The sequence below is a fragment of the Chenopodium album genome, chromosome 17 (assembly GCF_948465745.1).
Source record: "Chenopodium album chromosome 17, dcCheAlbu1.1, whole genome shotgun sequence".
Taxonomy (NCBI): domain Eukaryota; kingdom Viridiplantae; phylum Streptophyta; class Magnoliopsida; order Caryophyllales; family Amaranthaceae; genus Chenopodium; species Chenopodium album.
This window is the reverse complement of record NC_137850.1, coordinates 33223978-33242388: the sequence shown is the minus strand read 5'-3', so window position 1 is coordinate 33242388 and position 18411 is coordinate 33223978. Positions and strand designations below refer to the sequence as shown.

Here is an 18411-nt window from a genome sequence, read left to right as displayed (position 1 = left end):
TGATTGCTCTGAAAAACACACATAATCCCAGCTTATAAAATTTACTATGATAACTGTTAATTTATAATACAAACTACTATAATTATCTAAATACTGTTATCTATATGTACAAAACTGCTGGGATAAAAATCAACATCCAATTATTGGTCATGGAGAAAAGGCCAAAAAGTACAGAATGTACATTTTTGTAATTATTCATATACTGTTATTATACATTTGTATACAAGTATAAATTATTCACAAACGGTTATTCATAGTTTATATATTGTTATTAATTATTCATAAACTGATATGCTTTATTTTAATAAATAAAGTTATTATGTACAAAAGCTAACACTGAGTTCATGCCACAATAAATGTATACAGTTTAAAGTTATTTAAATATAGTTATTTTAGATTTTGAACTGTTATTATAACTTATAAACTTTTGTCCTATACGAAGTTCATGCAGCAGCTAATGTTTACTGTTTTAAATTAAGTGTTTACTGTTATTATTGTTAACAACTGATTATTATATTTTTTAAATTGTTATTCTTAATTTTTATACTGTTTTACGCCATTCCATGTCAAAACCATATACATATTCATGTTAAGACCTAGGGGTTTGTCTGCACATTTTGTCCAAACACATTATATACCGTTTTTGTTAATTAAAATACAGTTTTTATTCAAATATAAACTATCAAATTAATTAACAAAGAACCTTTTTAGGGGTTGGTTTAGCACGCATGTAATACTTAAAGTGACTATGGACATACAATTTAACCATATGTATTTCCTAAATAACGGTTTTGAAGATATTTTTAACTGTGTTATTGATTGCTTGTACGAATTAATAACTCTTGTCACTCCATCTATATAAAGGTAGAGTGGGAATGAGATCAAACATCAGAATTCATACAAAATGGTAGAGCAACAACAAAACCAATTGCCTATGGTAAAGTTACAATTTAAGTTGTAAATTAATAATTTATTACAAACTCTTATATACTTAGTCATATCTTCTACTTTTTTTGTTTACAACAAGGTCGAAGAGAGGAGTTTCCATATTGGCAGCGGAAGAAGTTAATGTTGGAGATGTGGACCTGGATGAAGGTCGAAAAGTTAATGGTGAATGGAAAAAAGTGAAACAGCAAAACAAAGAAGTGAACTACGACAAGCTTATATAATTTTGTCTAAAAAATTGTTTATGTCGAATCTAAATTGTATTATGAAGTATTGTTATTTTTCTAGTTGCCAAGGATGTCCCATGTTCATGTAATTTCGAAATACTAGTGTCCATAGTTAATGAGATATAAATCTATATTTGTTTTAAAATTAATTGAGCAATTGGAGTCATTCAATATACGCAACCACTTTTCACACTTACTTGTAAGCAAAAAGTATGTGTCAAACAAAAAGTACAAAATTAATTCAAATGACGGTTCACATTTAATATTTACATCAAACCAAAAGTTTTATTAATGATATCGATTGATAATAAAAAACCAAACATATGAATATGTTATATTTCACTCATAAAACTCAAAAACATCAAATAAAAACCATTTCAATCAAAGTTACTACTACTACCTTTCACGTCCATCTTCATGAAATAAATAGCCTTCACTCTAAAAAAAAGACTAATACCTCCATGTCCATCTTTTAACTTTAGCAACACAGTAACACCATTATTTTCATGAAAATGTCCTCATCTTCATCTTCCTCGTCGGCACAAACAGATAAAACCGGTGATAGCCTAGTGTTAGTAGGTTTTCCCCTCCTTACACAATGTAGCATGTCTATTAAGGGTGGGAACGTGGACGACAACAGGCTACAGTATACTATCAGTGTTGACGAACCTTTCAACTCCTTATTTCTTCATTATGCGAGAAGAGCCGGTGTCCGTCTAGAGGAGCTGCGTTTCTACAACCGAGGTCAACTAATCACACCAACTGAGACGCCATAGAGATTTTTACAAGAACGAGGTAGTTCTTGCGTACAACACGGTAAGTAAGTACAACCAAATGAATAATAATAAAATTTGTTGTTGATGACTTAAAATAATCAGTAACGGGTTATTGTTGTATTAGGAAGGGCAACATGTTCCAGCCAATCCACGAGGTGTTACTTCAAATGAGATATTGATTTTTCACATTAGTGATTTATTCGAACGAAGAAACACATTCCAATTTAGAGCAAGACATGACACCCCCATGACGACTGTGTTCACCCGACGGGCATATGATAACCGGGTCAATCCACAAAGGGTAAGATTGTGGCTTAACGAAGTTGATTTGCATGATAGCGTAACAGTCCAAGAGGCAGGAATTCGCGATGGAACTTACCTTCATGCTTACATCGAGCCCGAAGGATTTAAAAGACAGAGATTTCATCATTTCCTCCGCATCAACGAACTAAACTTATAAGTCATTGGTAAAAAAAGGTACTAGAATAGTTAGTAAGTTGTTAAAAACATGGTTATTAGTTAGTAATTTGTCTTTGTATGTTAGAAACTTTGTGTTTATTTTGTCTATGGATTAAACCACCTTAAATCTTTTGGCCGGCTATTAGTCAAATTTCTGTAAGACCATGAACGACGGGAAGTGCTCTGTATGCTTTAATGTATTGGCTATTAGTCAAATGTCTGTCTCCTTTATAAATTACTATTACTATTCATTCACTGATTTTTGTATTTTAATTTTTGTAATGTTATAGCAGTTTATTTATAATATTTAACTGTATCTGGTACAAAATAACGGTTATTAAAATTGAAAAAGAATTAAAAAAACATATATAACTGCACATGGATACGACTCGAAAATGGTATGAAAACAATAACAATATCACTATAAGGAATAGCAATACTTAACTCATGTTTAACCGTACAATGAAAAAACCAAGGAAAAGTTATGGCACAAAAGTTGGAGCACGAAGGTATTTAAAATAGGGCATGTATTTAATGGTGAAAATGAAGTGCATCTCCAGATCAAATTAAAACTAGAATTCAAATTGGGGGCATATTCATTGAAACAAGAAGTATATTATAATATTGTCTCAATTTGTAATGTAACTTCACAAACAATTACGAATTTATTTACTGATAAATTTGCCAATTTTGCAGATGAGTAGATCAAATCATTGTGAATGTGGGTTTCCTGCGTGTAAGAGAACCAGTTGGACACAGGACAACCCGGGGAAGCGATTTCTTTCTTATAAATTTTACGACTTTGAAACAGGTCGGAAAGGATGCGATTTCTTTGAATGGGTGGACTAAGACGTTGTGGACTGGCAGTGGGATGTAACCAACATCCTAACCTCTCAAAAGGAGAAGTTATCGACTGAATTGATGATCGTGAAGGCAAAAATGCAATGCTTAGAAAAGGAAAACGACCGGCTATCGAATGAAATTGAGAAGTGTAAGAAGAAAAGGGATGTGACAAGGAGCTATTGCAGCTTAATCATGCTATATGTAACAATATCAATGGTGGTCAATGTTGCCATGAACACCATGTTTGCTTAGCTTAGTGACTACTAAGGTCCTCGGGTTATCTTGTGTATGTGACATCGTATTTGTTATTTAAATTGTAGAAGTTCTTCCTGCTTTGTATGTTGATCAAATTATCGTATTAACAATTTGCAATTTAGAAAACAACCCATTTCAAATTAGTCAGGCTATTTTTTTTAGGACGGAAAGCACAACATATATTAATTATAATCAAAATACCAGAGTCATTTGATACAAAAATGAGGGCTTCAAGTGGCACCTCCCAATCCATACCCTAAGGCAATCAAAATTTTTACTAATGTGTCCTAATTTATGTGCACCCTGGTTACCCTTTCTACGATATGGGAAAACTTGATGCTGAGACAAGAGCTGGCAATTTACAGAATACCTTTTATAATTAGACCAAAATAGGTTGCCTCAAATTTCTTTTGCTCCAACTGCTGAAAGACCTTTTATGTTATCAGTGTTTCAAGCTCAATTCTCCAAAGGCCCGCTGCTAGAGCAATGGTGAGGGCATGCTTGGCAGCAAGATCCTCACGAACCATAACACAAGATGTAGCCATAAAACTATTAACACTATCCCGCATAATAGCTCCAAAACTTAGCATAAGAGTAAACTTTGTTGTAGTTCACAGCAGGGGGGTTTCCAAACCATACCATTCATTTTGAAAAAGTACTAATAATAGGCAAAATATACCATTTTTGATGCTTGTTTGGAATACAAAATGAGGGATATGAAGTTTTATAGACACCTGATTGTGTCTCCCCAAAAACCAAACCCAGTGATGAATGTATTTCAGTTCATGAATATCGAACAAAGCAAAATGTAAAAGAGTCTTGTGAATTCCTCTGTTTTAATAAAAATACCTCTTGATGTTTTCAAAAATAGTCCTTTTCGTAACTTATTTATGAAAAACGTCAAATCTAGTTTAGTATAGTCCATAATCAAGGTCCAATAATTATGTAGTTGGATGGGGCTTGAAAACAGCTTTCCAAGATATATTATAAGCCCAATTCCGAAGAATAATGAGGAAGTTATGACCAAAATACTAAATTAAGCCTAAAACGAGTTTTATGTGCGACCCAATGACCATGGGCCTATTAATCTTAATTATATTCCTAAACCAATTAGAATTAATTAGAAGATTTTATGAGTTTCTAAAAGATCTTAATTATCCTTTTTGAAAAGAAAAGATCAAAGAATTTGAAATTGGATAAAACTTCTCTTTTTGAAAGTCCTAATTCTATTTGAAATGAAAGACGTTCAAAGATGATCAGATATTATTTTTGTGCCTCATAATTTTTATCAAAATCTTATATGGTTGAATATATCTTGCAATTATCTTTCCAATGATATATTATAATATTAATTCCGAGCTATAACAGAAAAGATATGAAAGAAATACGAAACTCTATCCAAAACTGACACCCTTCCAATATTTCGGCTATATCTTTTATTCTACAAAATATTTTAATCTAATTCCTATTGGTTTGAAAATTAGACTTCAGGAGCTTTCCAACAACATATTATATGCCTTATTTGGACTTCTAGATCAAAAGTTATGATAAAAACAAAATCCGCAAAAAACTGTTTTTATCACGGCGTGATAATCCTATCGCGCCGCGATACTTTTTATCTTGCCGCGTCAAAAGGAATTTTAATCCCATTCAAATTCCAACTCTTTTTTAATCATTTACAGTTGTTTTTCTCTATAAATAGGGTTGATTTCCTCCGTTTTAATCACCAACAATCATCAACAATCATCTTTCTATTCTATTCTCTCTCAAAGCTAGAAGCTTATTCTTTCCCCCTCTTTCTAAGCCTTCCCTTTTCAAAACAACATTCGTCCATAAAGAGACTTAGACACATCTAGCCAAGCTCGAAGTTGCCTTCGCCCTAGACGTGAAAGGTTAATAATTTCTGAGGGTTTGGTCTCAAATCCTTATTTTTAATTATTTAAATTAATTGTGTGATTTAATATTTTCATTGAACTTACTAACGTGTATATTCTTTTGATAGAAAGAGATACGAGGCAACAAAGTGAGTAATTTCATTGCTCTATATCTTTAGAAATCATGCTTATATTATTTTAATTTCTAGTATCATGTTAGCATGTTATTATTGCTTTCTAGTATCATGTTTAGGTTGCTTCCTATTTCTTATATCATACTAGTATCATGTTAGGATCAAAGTTTTAATCTTTATTGTTTAGTGACATGTTAGGATTTGTTATTAAATTTGTTAGTATCATGCCTAGGATCTTGCTAATATTATGCTTTCATGAGATTGAGAATATTATTATGATGATGATTGTTGTTATTATGTTGCTTGATTATTATTGTTATTGCTTGATCACGCCCTCTCTTGTAGGTTTAAAGGGAATTTGTATTTGAAATCACGCTTAATAAGATAATTAATAATTTTATTTAGGCTAATATGATTTTAATTCAAGTTATCGCCAATAATAAATTTGTTTGTGCATTAATAATAAACCAACATAGATTAAACAGGTTTAGGATTAATATATTGATTGTATGTTAGTGAGAAAGCGCACATGAATATGAGAAAAATAAAGTAGAGACCTATTTAGGGCAGGTTCAATCTCTTTTAGGTAGGATTTGTACCTTCACCTCTAAATATCCAGTCATGGTTCAGGACCACTATGGAGTTAGCGATCTCATGGATCGTGAAGGGGTGTAACCTTCACCCTGTGAACGGTTTACAAGTTTCTAAAACTTGTTGGCGACTCTTTTGCTCTAGCTTCCTTCCCTTTGGACGGCACCATGCTTAACTGTATGATCATAGTGGGGCTCAAGTGTGGGATGTTTGAAATTATTCCCTACAGTTTTTTGGCGACTCCACTGGGGAGGATTTCTATTTTAATTCCTAAAATTTATTTTGGTAATAATTTAGAATGAGTGGATGAGATTAAAAAAGTTTTAAGTATTCGTGTGCGTAATTTTGATTGACATTATTGGTATAAGCATAAAAAGGTCCGCATTGGATAGACCATCCGTAATGCGTCAAAAACATAGGCTTTTTCATGTAGGAAATTTGGGAAATATCTTTCACAACTAGAATCGAAAAAATACTGCGAAAAACTGGAAAATTCTAAGAACACAGAAAGCTGCTGAGGCATGTAGGAATTAGCGCTGAGAAAAAAGTACTCATCGCATTGCGATGGCTCTGTCGTGATGCGATAGCGATATCACGACGTGACAGGGCCATCTCCTCGCAATGGTCCCTGTTGTCTCGCGCTAAGTTATTCCAATACCGAGCCAGAAATCTGTCTTCTTGCTTTGACCGATTCTAGTACTGTTTGCTCGATTTTACTTCCTGATTGAGTTTTTCCCTCTTTTCTGAAATTCATATGTGTTCTACATATGGCTATAACCATCTGGGAATTCACGCTCCATCTACCCAATCGAACGCTCATTGCAACGAAGGGTACATCCGAGTTTGTGAATTCACCAAACCATGGAAACAAATTTAACTTGTGGGGTCCCATCCATACGCGCCAACCCTTCCAAAGGTAAGGCTTCCACGGGATGCATCTGGACTCATAACCATGGACCCTCTTTTGACTATCCTTATCCTTGAACTTTAAAGAACTAGAATCATGGTTAGGTTGCAAACTCATTGCATCATGTTGTGACTATTTAACTACTTGTGCATTATTTACTTGTGCATATTTATATGTGATTAAACTAACCGTTTGGTTTGACTTGTGATTATAAATATGCTTAAATAAGCTAACCAAGGATTGAAAGACTTTTCTTAATTAATTGATTAATTAATTTGAGCTAAAAACTATGTATAAAATCGAGTCATAATTCCTTTGAGTCAACTAGGATTTTTATTCCCGTATACTACACAAGTATCAACTTGTTTTGGTCATAGGCGGAGTTCTAGAAAGAGTTACGAGTCGTACAACCTATGGATCTGTAGCCCCGAGTTTTATCTTTCATTTGGCGTCAGTTTCGTCCAATTCGAAGTCATAGATCAAAAATTATGACTACAATACTACAGCCTGTCCAGTTTAGTGCATATACATAACGTCTTAACTTAGTCCTTGTTCGAGTCTAATCATATTGCTTGTCACATGGTCATGAAACGAGTCTTGAACATGCCACTTTCACTCAATTTTTAAGCACACACTTTGTATATGTATTTCACCATGACCATGTCTTAGGTCCATGCATGAGTCGTCCTTTCCGTCATTCGAGTTGGGGGTCCGTCCTATTCCGGAAATTTCTATACCTTTTCACGTTCTTTCACATCACTTTCCGTACATTACATACCTCACACCTTTCTTCTACTTTCATCTTACATGCTTTCTCCATACATATCATTCCCCTCATATTCCATGATCTTCCCATCTATGCATGTTGAATCAAGTTTGAGTCAAACAATTAACAATAAGTATCTATGACTTCCCTTTCCACAGCCTTTGTGTTCCTCCAAGCAACAAGAAGGTCTAAATTAATAAAAATGATGGAAAGAGCAGGAAGAACGACAACCCTTCTTCCGCTTCTTCCTATCAAAATGGAAGTCGCATCGATAAAAACGCTTTAAAGGCCAAAGAACCAGAAAGAAAGTTCACTCCAATTGGGATGAGCTACAATATTGCCTTTGATCGACTCCTTATTAAGGGACTCATCACTCCAATTGGGCCTATGCAAGATCCTTCTCCTAAAAGGAGGACGCCCAAATGTAACCCGGACTCCTATTGCAAGTACCATCAAAGCAACGGTCATACTATAAATCAATGTTGCAAGTTTCAAAATCTTATTCAAGACCTCATCGATGCAAACAAGCTTCCATTCCCTCCGGCTGGCAAGAAAATCGAGTGATGATAAACGCAAGATACAAGACGAGCTTCAACGACAAGATTTCGGACTTCTTTTCTTCTTTTTGATTTCCCCTTCCCCAATAAGTCTAGCATAGGCACCATTTGTCTTTCTTAAATTTATTCTATAGGTTTTTCTTTTTCCTTTAATAAAATGAGCATTTCTTTTCTTGCATATGATCATTGCATTGCATCATTAAAAAAAAAAAAATTGCCGGACTAAGCACAAGGTATACCAATGATTTGAGGCACCCCTTATAGCCATATCATATCACCTTTCACCCTTCAAATATACATCCTTTCTTGATAAACCACTTTGAGCCTCGTCTAACGATCGACCCTTCTTTTTCAACCCACATCTACTTAACCTTGGGATGGGATGGTGTGCAACTTATGCAATTTCTAAAAAGCTTGAGTGATTACACAAGAATTTCAAAAGATTAAAATAGCAAAAAGCAATAACAATATAAAAGTGTGCAAAAGGGCAAGTGTCATAACGTCATTGATATGAACATGTCTTTGACATGAACACGTCTCATATTGCGTCTCTTATCGAGTGCTCGGTACCATGCCTGAGAAACATGAATGCCAAGTGAGTGATAGACCGCATGATCGGGATTGCCCACACTTATCAAAATAAAAAAAAATGCAAAAGCAAAAAAAGATGGAGTAAAATATAAACAAAAAAGAGTTTTAAAAGAGAGAAATCTCAAGCATACAAATACAGAGATTCAAAAGCAAGGTTGCACACCTTGGGGGCTTATCTAGGGTCTTGAGCCTTTATCCCCTTCTTCTTTAACCTTTAGCCTAACCACGTTACAACCCATCAAAATACCTTTTTGAGGTATACACATACTTGTGCGAGGTTCGGCTAGAGCTACGATCGACCTGATTCCTAACGGATACGTAGGCAACCTCACATTGAGGTGCGCCCGTAATAACAATGCATTCATACATTCACATTCATACATATCAAGGGATATCCATTGCTCATCGCTATCCATTTAGATAGCCTTTTGCAACTTAAACTTAGTGTCACTTTCACACACATCACAGATACATAACCAAATAAACCTTCCCTTAGGAACCTTTGTCATGAAATCTTAACATAACTTTGAAGCATGCCTTGTCATATCAAAATCACTTATCATTGCATCACAGAGTATGAAGTACTTAGCCTCCGTGCCCAAGGCACCTAAATACTTTCATTATCGAGTCATCAATCAAGATAGTCTAGAATGCTACAATCCTTGTACTATGAGATACAAAGTCAACGCATACACTTGACTAAGCTCATTCAACATGCACCACAAACGCTCAAACACTTCACTTCTTCCTTTTCGCGTCTTTCTTTTTTCGGGAGAAAGTCAGTACCCTCCACAAAAATGACGGAAAATTTTTTCTTTTCTGCATTTTGAGTCAAGCACATTACAAAACAATGCACACAGGAGTCATGTACGTCGTGTCATATCACATCGAGTTGAGTCTACACATACGTGTCAAAACACATTGAGTCAATCTCAAGTCAGTCAATAACATTGAGTCAACCTCAAGTCAGTCAATCACATTGAGTCAACCTCAAGTCAAAGCAATCACAATGAGTCAAGCACACCAAACCTTAGGTCAACCCTATGAAAAACACCAGCAAAATCTTTTGGCAATGTTTGATTTTATAGGATACAGCCAATCATTGAAGCTCCTGTTCGCAGCCAATCGAACGATCTCAACAAACATTCAAAGCTCTTGTGTTCAGAGACGCGTGGACATTCCTATCAAAGCTATTTTTTTCAGAGACGCGTGGAAATATCAATCAAGCTCTTTTGCTCAAAGACGTGTGGGCATCCTATCAAAGTCTTTGTTCAGAGACGCGTGGACATCTCCCCTATGCGCCATTGTTCAAAGACGAGTGAACATCTCTCATCAAAAGCTCTTTGTTTAGAGACACGTGGACATATCATCAAAAGGCTCTTTTGTTCACAGACGCGTGGTCATATCATCAAAACCTCTTTGTTCACAGACGAGTGAACATTTCTCAAAATAAGGCTCTTTTGTTCAGAGACGCGTGGACATCTCAAAAAAGGCTCTTTTGTTCAGAGACGAGTGAACATCAATAGCGGTGAAGCACGACCCCAACATCAACAGTGGCGAGGTAATGCCACAGCAAAAGTTGAAGATGGCTACAGGTAGTCACCTTCAATGATGGCGTTCCCTAGCTTGTGGAGGTCGTTACAATAAATACAACAATAAATTGGTTACTTCAGAGACGTGTGCTCGACGGTGTAAGATACGCGTTTCTAACTCTTTTATCTGTTTAACTAACTCTAGTTTGCAGGTATCGGCGTTTCAAGAATGATTTAGGATCGCAAAACGTTCAGCATCATTCTTCGTCCCTATTGCTACTTTGACTTTTGTTTTCGAAACTTACGTTTCTCCAAACTCAGTCAAAGTGGGAGATTCTGTAGAAACCTGATTGTGTCTCCCCAAAAACCAAACCCAGTGATGAATATATTTCACTTCATGAATATTGAACAAAGCAAAATGTGAAAGAGTCTCGTGAATTCCTCTGTTTTTAATAAAAATACCTTTTTCTGTTTTCGAAAATATTTCTTTTCGTACCCTGTTTATGAAAAACGTCAAATCTAGTTTAGTATAGTCCATAATCAGGGTCCAATAATTATGTAGTTGGATGGGCTTGAAAATAGCTTTCCAACTATATATTATAAGCCAAATTCCAATGAATAATGAGGAAGTTATGGCCAAAATACTAAATTGGGCCTAAAACGAGTTTTATGTGCGACCCAATGATCATATGGAAGGTCTATTAATCTTAGTTATATTCATAAACCAATTAGAATTAATTAGAATATTTTATGGGTTTTTAAAAGATTTTAATTATCCATTTTGAAAAGATAAGATCAAAGAATTTGAAATTGGATAAAACTTCTCTTTTTAAAAGTCCTAATTCTATTCGAAATGAAAGACGTTCAAAGATGATCAGATATTTCTTTTGTGCCTCATAATTTTTATCAAAATCTTATATGGTTGAATAGATCTTGCAATTATCTTTCCAATGATATATTATAATATTAATTCCGAGCTATAACGGAATAGATATGAAAGAAATACGAAACTCTATCCAAAACTGACACCCTTCCAATATTTTGGCTATATCTTTTATTCTACAAACTATTTTAACCTAATTCCAACTGATTTGAAAATTAGACTTCAGGAGCTTTCCAACAACATGCCTTATTTGGACTTCTAGATCAAAAGTTATGATAAAAACAAAATCCGCAAAATACTGTTTTTATCGCGATGCGATAATCCTATCGCGCCGTGATACTTTTTATCTTGCCGCGTCAAAAGGAATTTTAATCCCATTCAAATTCTAACTCTTTTCTAATAATTTACAGTTGTTTTTCTCTATAAATAAGGTTGATTTCCTCCGTTTTAATCACCAACAATCATCTTTCTATTATATTCTCTTAAAGCTAGAAGCTTATTCTTTCCGCCTCTTTCTAAGCCTTCCCTTTTCAAAACAACATTCGTCCATCAAGAGACTTAGACACACCTAGCCAAGCTCGAAGTTGCCTTCGCCCTAGACGTGAAAGTTTAATAATTTTTGAGGGTTTGGTCCCAAATCCTTATTTTTAATTATTTAAATTAATTGTGTGATTTAATATTTTCATTGAACTTACTAACGTGTGTATTCTTTTAATAGAAAGAGATACGAGGCAACAAAGTGAGTAATTTCATTGCTCTATATCTTTAGAAATCATGCTTATATTATTTTAATTCCTAGTATCATGTTAGCATGTTATTATTGCTTTCTAGTATCATGTTTAGGTTGCTTCCTATTTCTTATATCATACTAGTATCATGTTAGGATCAAAGTTTTAATCTTTATTGTTTAGTGACATGTTAGGATTTGTTATTAAATTTGTTAGTATCATGCCTAGGATCTTGCTAATATTATGCTTTCATGAGATTGAGAATATTATTATGATGATGATTGTTGTTATTATGTTGCTTGATTATTATTGTTATTGCTTGATCACGCCCTCTCTTGCAGGTTTAAAGGGAATTTGTATTTGAAATCACGCTTAATAAGATAATTAATAATTTTATTTAGGCTAATATGATTTTAATTCAAGTTATCGCCAATAATAAATTTGTTTGTGCATTAATAATAAACCAACATAGATTAAACAGGTTTAGGATTAATATATTGATTGTATGTTAATGAGAAAGCGCACATGAATATGAGAAAAATAAAGTAGAGACCTATTTAGGGCAGGTTCAATCTCTTTTAGGTAGGATTTGTACCTTCACCTCTGAATATCCAGTCATGGTTCAGAACCACTATGGAGTTAGCGATCTCATGGATCGTGAAGGGGTGTAACCTTCACCCTGTGAACGGTTTACAAGTTTCTAAAACTTTGTTGGCGACTCTTTTGCTCTAGCTTCCTTCCCTTTGAACGGCACCATGCTTAACTGTATGATCACAGTGGGGCTCAAGTGTGGGATGTTTGAAATTATTCCCTACACGTTTATATCAAAATTACAGCTAACATAACACGGAATATTTAAACAACACATATTCCCCCAGTTTTCATATAGGCAAATTATACCATGGTAGGCTTCCAAAATTTTGCCAAAAAAGGATTCTCCACCAATGAACTCATTGGCGTCCTAAACCAAATTAATTTCCACATTGTGATGCATTGTATGGGGTACTTGCAGTGGAAACAAAAGGAAGAACATCCCGAAGTACCCACCCAAGGCATGAATGAATTGATCTGATAAAATAATCAAGTTCACCGTAGCTTGTTCCATAGCCAATACCTCCAATCCACTGGGGGTATTTGTGCTCAAGCACGGTGGATAAGAAGACCACTGATTAGCTTCTTGTCCATGGATCTTAAAACAGATAAATTATTACCCCAGTTCCAACTTAGATACCGTTTCCACAAAAATAATTATCTGTACACTTACATGTGTATTTGGTGCTGATTCCTTTACATTAGACTTCCTTGTTCATTTTCTTTTTGGCTTAGCAGCAGCAAAGGGTTCAATTCCCTGAGAAGTGTCTTGTACATTTTCCTGTATTCGCAAAAACAAAAGTCAGCCTAAACAAAAATCTGGCACTACACTTGTTGTAACAAATCAAGTATTTACCTGAGTGGTAAGTGGTCCATTTTTCTGCTGTTTATTACCGGATTCAGTACGACCTTTCTCTGAGAATGAAAGGAATTGCTTGCCGCTTGGTCTATGTGGTTTTCTCCTGGAAATTGGATCCCCAATTGAAATGGCCTTTCCTACAGCAACAGAAGGACTCTCATTCACCGAACTACCATTATGTGAAACCATTTGGGTTGTTTGCATTGTTACGAGTGGTGTCTTATCCTTAACACCTTCCAGGTCGAGGGATATGTCTTCAAGGCCTATGGCGCACAAGTGTCCAAGAAACTCAACATCAAAGCTACTCATTGTCGCAATTGGGTCTTGAAACTGTTCTAGACTGTTATTGTTCACAGATGGAGATGATGCCCCACAGCCTGAATTAGAGTTACCCTTCTCATTCTACTTGTCCTTCTCCTTCTCCTAGTCTATTGCATCATCCAACTTAGTTTCTAGCTTGCTGATGGCTTCAAAGGCCATCTTAACATACTCTGGACGACTAGCTGCCTTCAAGCAAACACTATCAAACCGAGTCAATATATTATCATACCTCTTCACTTCTTCCGTTTTCGTAGAGTCATGGTATGCCACCTTCACACGAGTATGACGCCTGCGGACGTCTTTATGCCAACGCCTTAGTATATACTTAGATGGCACTTCAATCACATCATTCACATCATACACCTTCAACTGATGCCTACACATGATCCCATGACACTAAAAAATCTTGCATTCACACAACACATCTTTCGTTTCAGGATTGAAGTTCACAGTATAAACTCTCTTACTCGGGCTTGGCATCTCCTTCTTCAACTGTTTCACATACTTCCATACCCTATCTTCGACCAAAAGCTCCACAACAGTTTCTAATATTTCCCTTTTTTGGAGAACATTCACATACATAAGCCTGGTACACTGCTCCTAGACCTTTTCGAACTTAGCATCAGTGTACACCTTTTGAAAGGCTCTCTCATATGCAAAGCCAGTAATGAGTTGTCTCACCCTTATGGCACTATTTGCATCTGCTTCTTTCTCCGTGTTTGCCCTATTTTCGATGGCATCGCAATATCTCTCTGCAAACTCATACAACCGCGTGTCCCTCTTCACATACTTATCAAAAAAGCGGGCTATTAATGCTCTCAGAATGCTGCGTAGTTTTCATTCCAACAGAAGAGGTGTTTCATATATGCGGGGATCCACATATGTCTCTCATAAAAAAGACCTAACAAATTAATGAATACAAATATAAATATATTCAGTCTCCAAGGTGTTACATAATGATTAAGCCTAACAACACTGATCAAAATAGACCTTCAAAAGCCTAACAAACCTCATCAGAATTCAAATATATACAAGTTCACATATATACATTCATTTAGTGGCAGAAAAAAGAAACAGACCTTTTAAGTTTTCCAATGTGAATTTTAATTGAATTACTCATACAAAAGAGACACATTGTGTTTACATACACATTGCAAAAAGCCATTATGATACATAAAGTAACAGCAGAACAGAACATTAACCATATAATAGCAGAACAGAACATTAACCATAATAGCAGAACACATCAGAACAACCCCACAAATTTAAAAATAATAAAGTAGCTAGTGTCTAAATAAATTATGATACATTATGATAAATTATGATAAATTTAAAATTAGTGAAGTAGTTTATAAGTAAATTATAATTATTATCTAACCTGAGAGCCATTCATCGTTTCCAAGACTATAGGACTCAATTGCTACAGTCCAATTGACCTCGAACTCCTCTTCAGTTAAACTATCATAAAAAACATTATGTAGCACATCATGGAATTCCTGGTACTTCGCGTAACTACCTAACTTGTTACCAAACTTATTAAAAATGTGCCATAAACACTACCTGTGCTTAGCACTTGGCATCACTATACTCAGGGCCTTCCTCATAGCTGCACACTAGTCAGTTAATAACTTAATATCCCCCGGGGAATAGCCAATTCGAGAATAGCCACACAAAAGTATTAGTGTCCTCATGAGACATAAGGGCACACCCTAACAATATAGTCTGCCTATGGTGATTAACACCAATAAAATTAGAAAAAGGTAGCTCGTACTGATTTGTAACGTATGTCGAGTCAAAACACACAACATCCCGAAACTCCACATACGCTACCCTACTCTATGCATCCACCCACATGACATCAATTAACCTACCCTCGTCATCTAATCTGTACTTGTGAAAGAAGTTTTGGTTATCTAGGCTCATCTTATCAAAATAAGCAAGCATTGCATTTGCATCTCCACCGACCATTTTCAGCTTCTTCTCCCTTACAAGTGCATTCTGTAAATCCCTCTCTATGAGGGCCATATATTCCACTCCACCATGCTCTTTCTCTAAACTACGATGCACTGTGTAACCTTACTTCCAGCATCACAATCATTAAACAACTTCCTTCTAACATCTGTAATTATTTCATCTTGCCGATACATTGAGATGTATCGGAACTTTAGAAGAGTGGGATTATGATATTTATGTTCGATCACAGCACCATCAACTACATGCTGCCCTCATCTCCACTGGAAATCCACATTTCTTCGTCTTCCTCCGGTTTAGCTCGAAAGACAGCCCACCACCATATACCCTTTTCCCATTCACCCAGCGGCGCAATGCAAGTCTGGCTTGTCAGCACATTCACACCTCCATATGCAGCTCCTCCTCTTACTTTTGTCTGTCTTTCCTTTCTCAATTTTAAAATTTCCAGCGACTTGAAATACACCAAAGCCGCGCTGCTTTCCATACAGCTTGAAAAACTTGTCTACATCCTCCCAACTATTGAAAACCATACTAGCTTCAAAGTGGTCTAGTAGATCCTCATGCACCCCTTCTTCACTCTCCACAACACATCGTATAGGTGTTGATCCATCCTCCGACACCACAACTTAAAACATCATGCATTTGTGTATTAGCCATCACTTCCTTCCAAGCAATAAAACAACATATTTACTCACATAAAATATGAAGAACCCTATCTTCTATTATAACTAAAACACTCCTGCCTTTAAATTTAAATAGCAACACTATACTCCATATTAATAGTAAGAACAAATGGAAAGAACAATCAAAAGTACATTAACAATATACTCCATTAACAATATTAATATATAACAAACAATATCAACTACATTGTTTTCCATTAACAATAGAAAGAACAACCAATCATTAATATGCATTAACATTATTCAGTTCTGTTCCAAACATCACATAACCAACTCAAATCAGTAACAAATCCATACCCAACTCACATGCCTGACCTTTATATTCAACAAACCAAGACTACCATTGGTATGCATTAACATTACCCAACTCTCAACACAAATTCAATGCTCAACACAAAATCACAAGCATCCCAATTCAACTTAACAAATGAAAATCACATACCCAACTCAGAACGAGAATTCAACATTCACAAACAATACAAATTTCTCATTTACCAACTCACAATCCACATTTCACAATTCAATATTATGGAGTCAAAAGGTCACAATACTAACAACATTTGCATAAATTATACGCCTACCTTTCAAGATCTAAGTTCAATCAATAATTACCAAGGAAAGTAATTCCATCTCAACCATATCACTCAAGTTAACAAGAGTAGAAACAAACTAACCTCCGTTTCTTCTGCTTCCAACTCACTTACTTCAGTTCCCTGCTCCAAATCGAGTTGTTCAGATTGCTCGCCTTCACCTATTACAACAGAATCTTCAACCTCCATTGATAACCTAAACCACATAAGTTAAATTATAAACCCAACCACCGATATTTCAAAGGGCTAAACCCAGTTACTTTGTCAATACCGAAACCTCCTCCGATTCACTTTGACATAAACATAACAAAAACAGAGCTCTTTAAAAATAAAAAAAAAATTAAATTAGTTGCTGGGGAGTAACAACTTACCCTGTTCCCTTCGATAGAATTGACAACGAGGTGCAAAAATTTGTGATTTTTTGCCTAAAAATCGGGACAGATTGCTCGTTTCAAGCTTCGCCGCCGCCAGGGTCGCCTCCGACAACAAATGTTTCGCGGAGGGAACTATTTTGCGGGAAAGGGATAGGACCTGAAAATGGCTTCTAATTTTTTTTACCCTACCCTATTCCTATTTACTGAACAAAATATCATTTCCCTTTAAAATAAAAATAATATTTTTTTATTCTGATATGGGGAAATGACCGCCCATACCAAGTAGTGGAAGATACTTCCTCTAGATTTATTGAAACCAAAAAGTTAGGAAAATTTGACATTTGGTACCAGGCAAAGCACCTTGGTTCACATTTGGTACCTCTTTAATTTTTTTTTTTATTTTACTACCACTCAAACTCACTAACTGTCAAAATAACTACCACTTGGGTGAATCCGTTACTGTTTCTGTCAGGTGGGGTCCACTCCAACGGCTACCTCCTTATTTCTCCCACTTAAATACGATTCTTCATGGTTTGCTTGCTCTGTAAACCATCTTTCATCAATTGCAGCAAATTGAAACAGAAATTCATTAAATTTAAACACAAAATTCATTAAACAAGCAAAGGCGAATTCAATTAGTGTGGGTAATTGGTGATTCTTGGGTTGAAAAGGGAAGGATTGCGAAGCGGATAAAGGTAAGTTATTTGGTTTAATCCATCAATTCATGTAAGTAACTTTCAATTACTTGCTTAATTAGTACTGTAATTAGTACACAAAACAGATGTGTTGGTTTAAATTGAATTGAGGTGGGTGTAATTTGTATTAATTTTGTGGAATGAAAATTAGGGTTCTTGAGTGTAATGTTAATTTGGGGGTTTTTTGTTGGTTGTGACTATCATGAAATTGAAATTGTTGGTGAGTTATTATAGTATTTAGTGTTGTAATTTGTCCCTA

At 35.2% G+C, this 18411-nt stretch overlaps 1 protein-coding gene across 1 annotated transcript; it reads right to left on the bottom strand.

The window, feature by feature from the left end:
* Positions 1–12497: 12497 nt before the first annotated feature.
* LOC145587797 (uncharacterized) lies at positions 12498–17614 on the bottom strand. Its single transcript, XM_081644474.1, has 4 exons — positions 17455–17614; positions 17168–17279; positions 13516–14740; positions 12498–13440 (listed from the first exon to the last, which is right to left on the bottom strand). Exons 3-4 carry the CDS (start codon positions 13825–13827, stop codon positions 13375–13377), a joined length of 378 nt encoding a protein of 125 aa, XP_081500600.1. The 5' UTR covers positions 13828–14740; positions 17168–17279; positions 17455–17614; the 3' UTR covers positions 12498–13374.
* Positions 17615–18411: the final 797 nt, after the last annotated feature.

Bases quoted from the DNA above. Each gene is read 5' to 3' on its own strand.
- LOC145587797 (XM_081644474.1), bottom strand. From the start codon at position 13,827: ATGAGTAGCTTTGATGTTGAGTTTCTTGGACACTTGTGCGCCATAGGC. The intron at 13,441-13,515 runs GTAAATACTTGA...TTGCGAATACAG, and splicing joins ATGGACCACTTACCACTCAG to GAAAATGTACAAGACACTTC.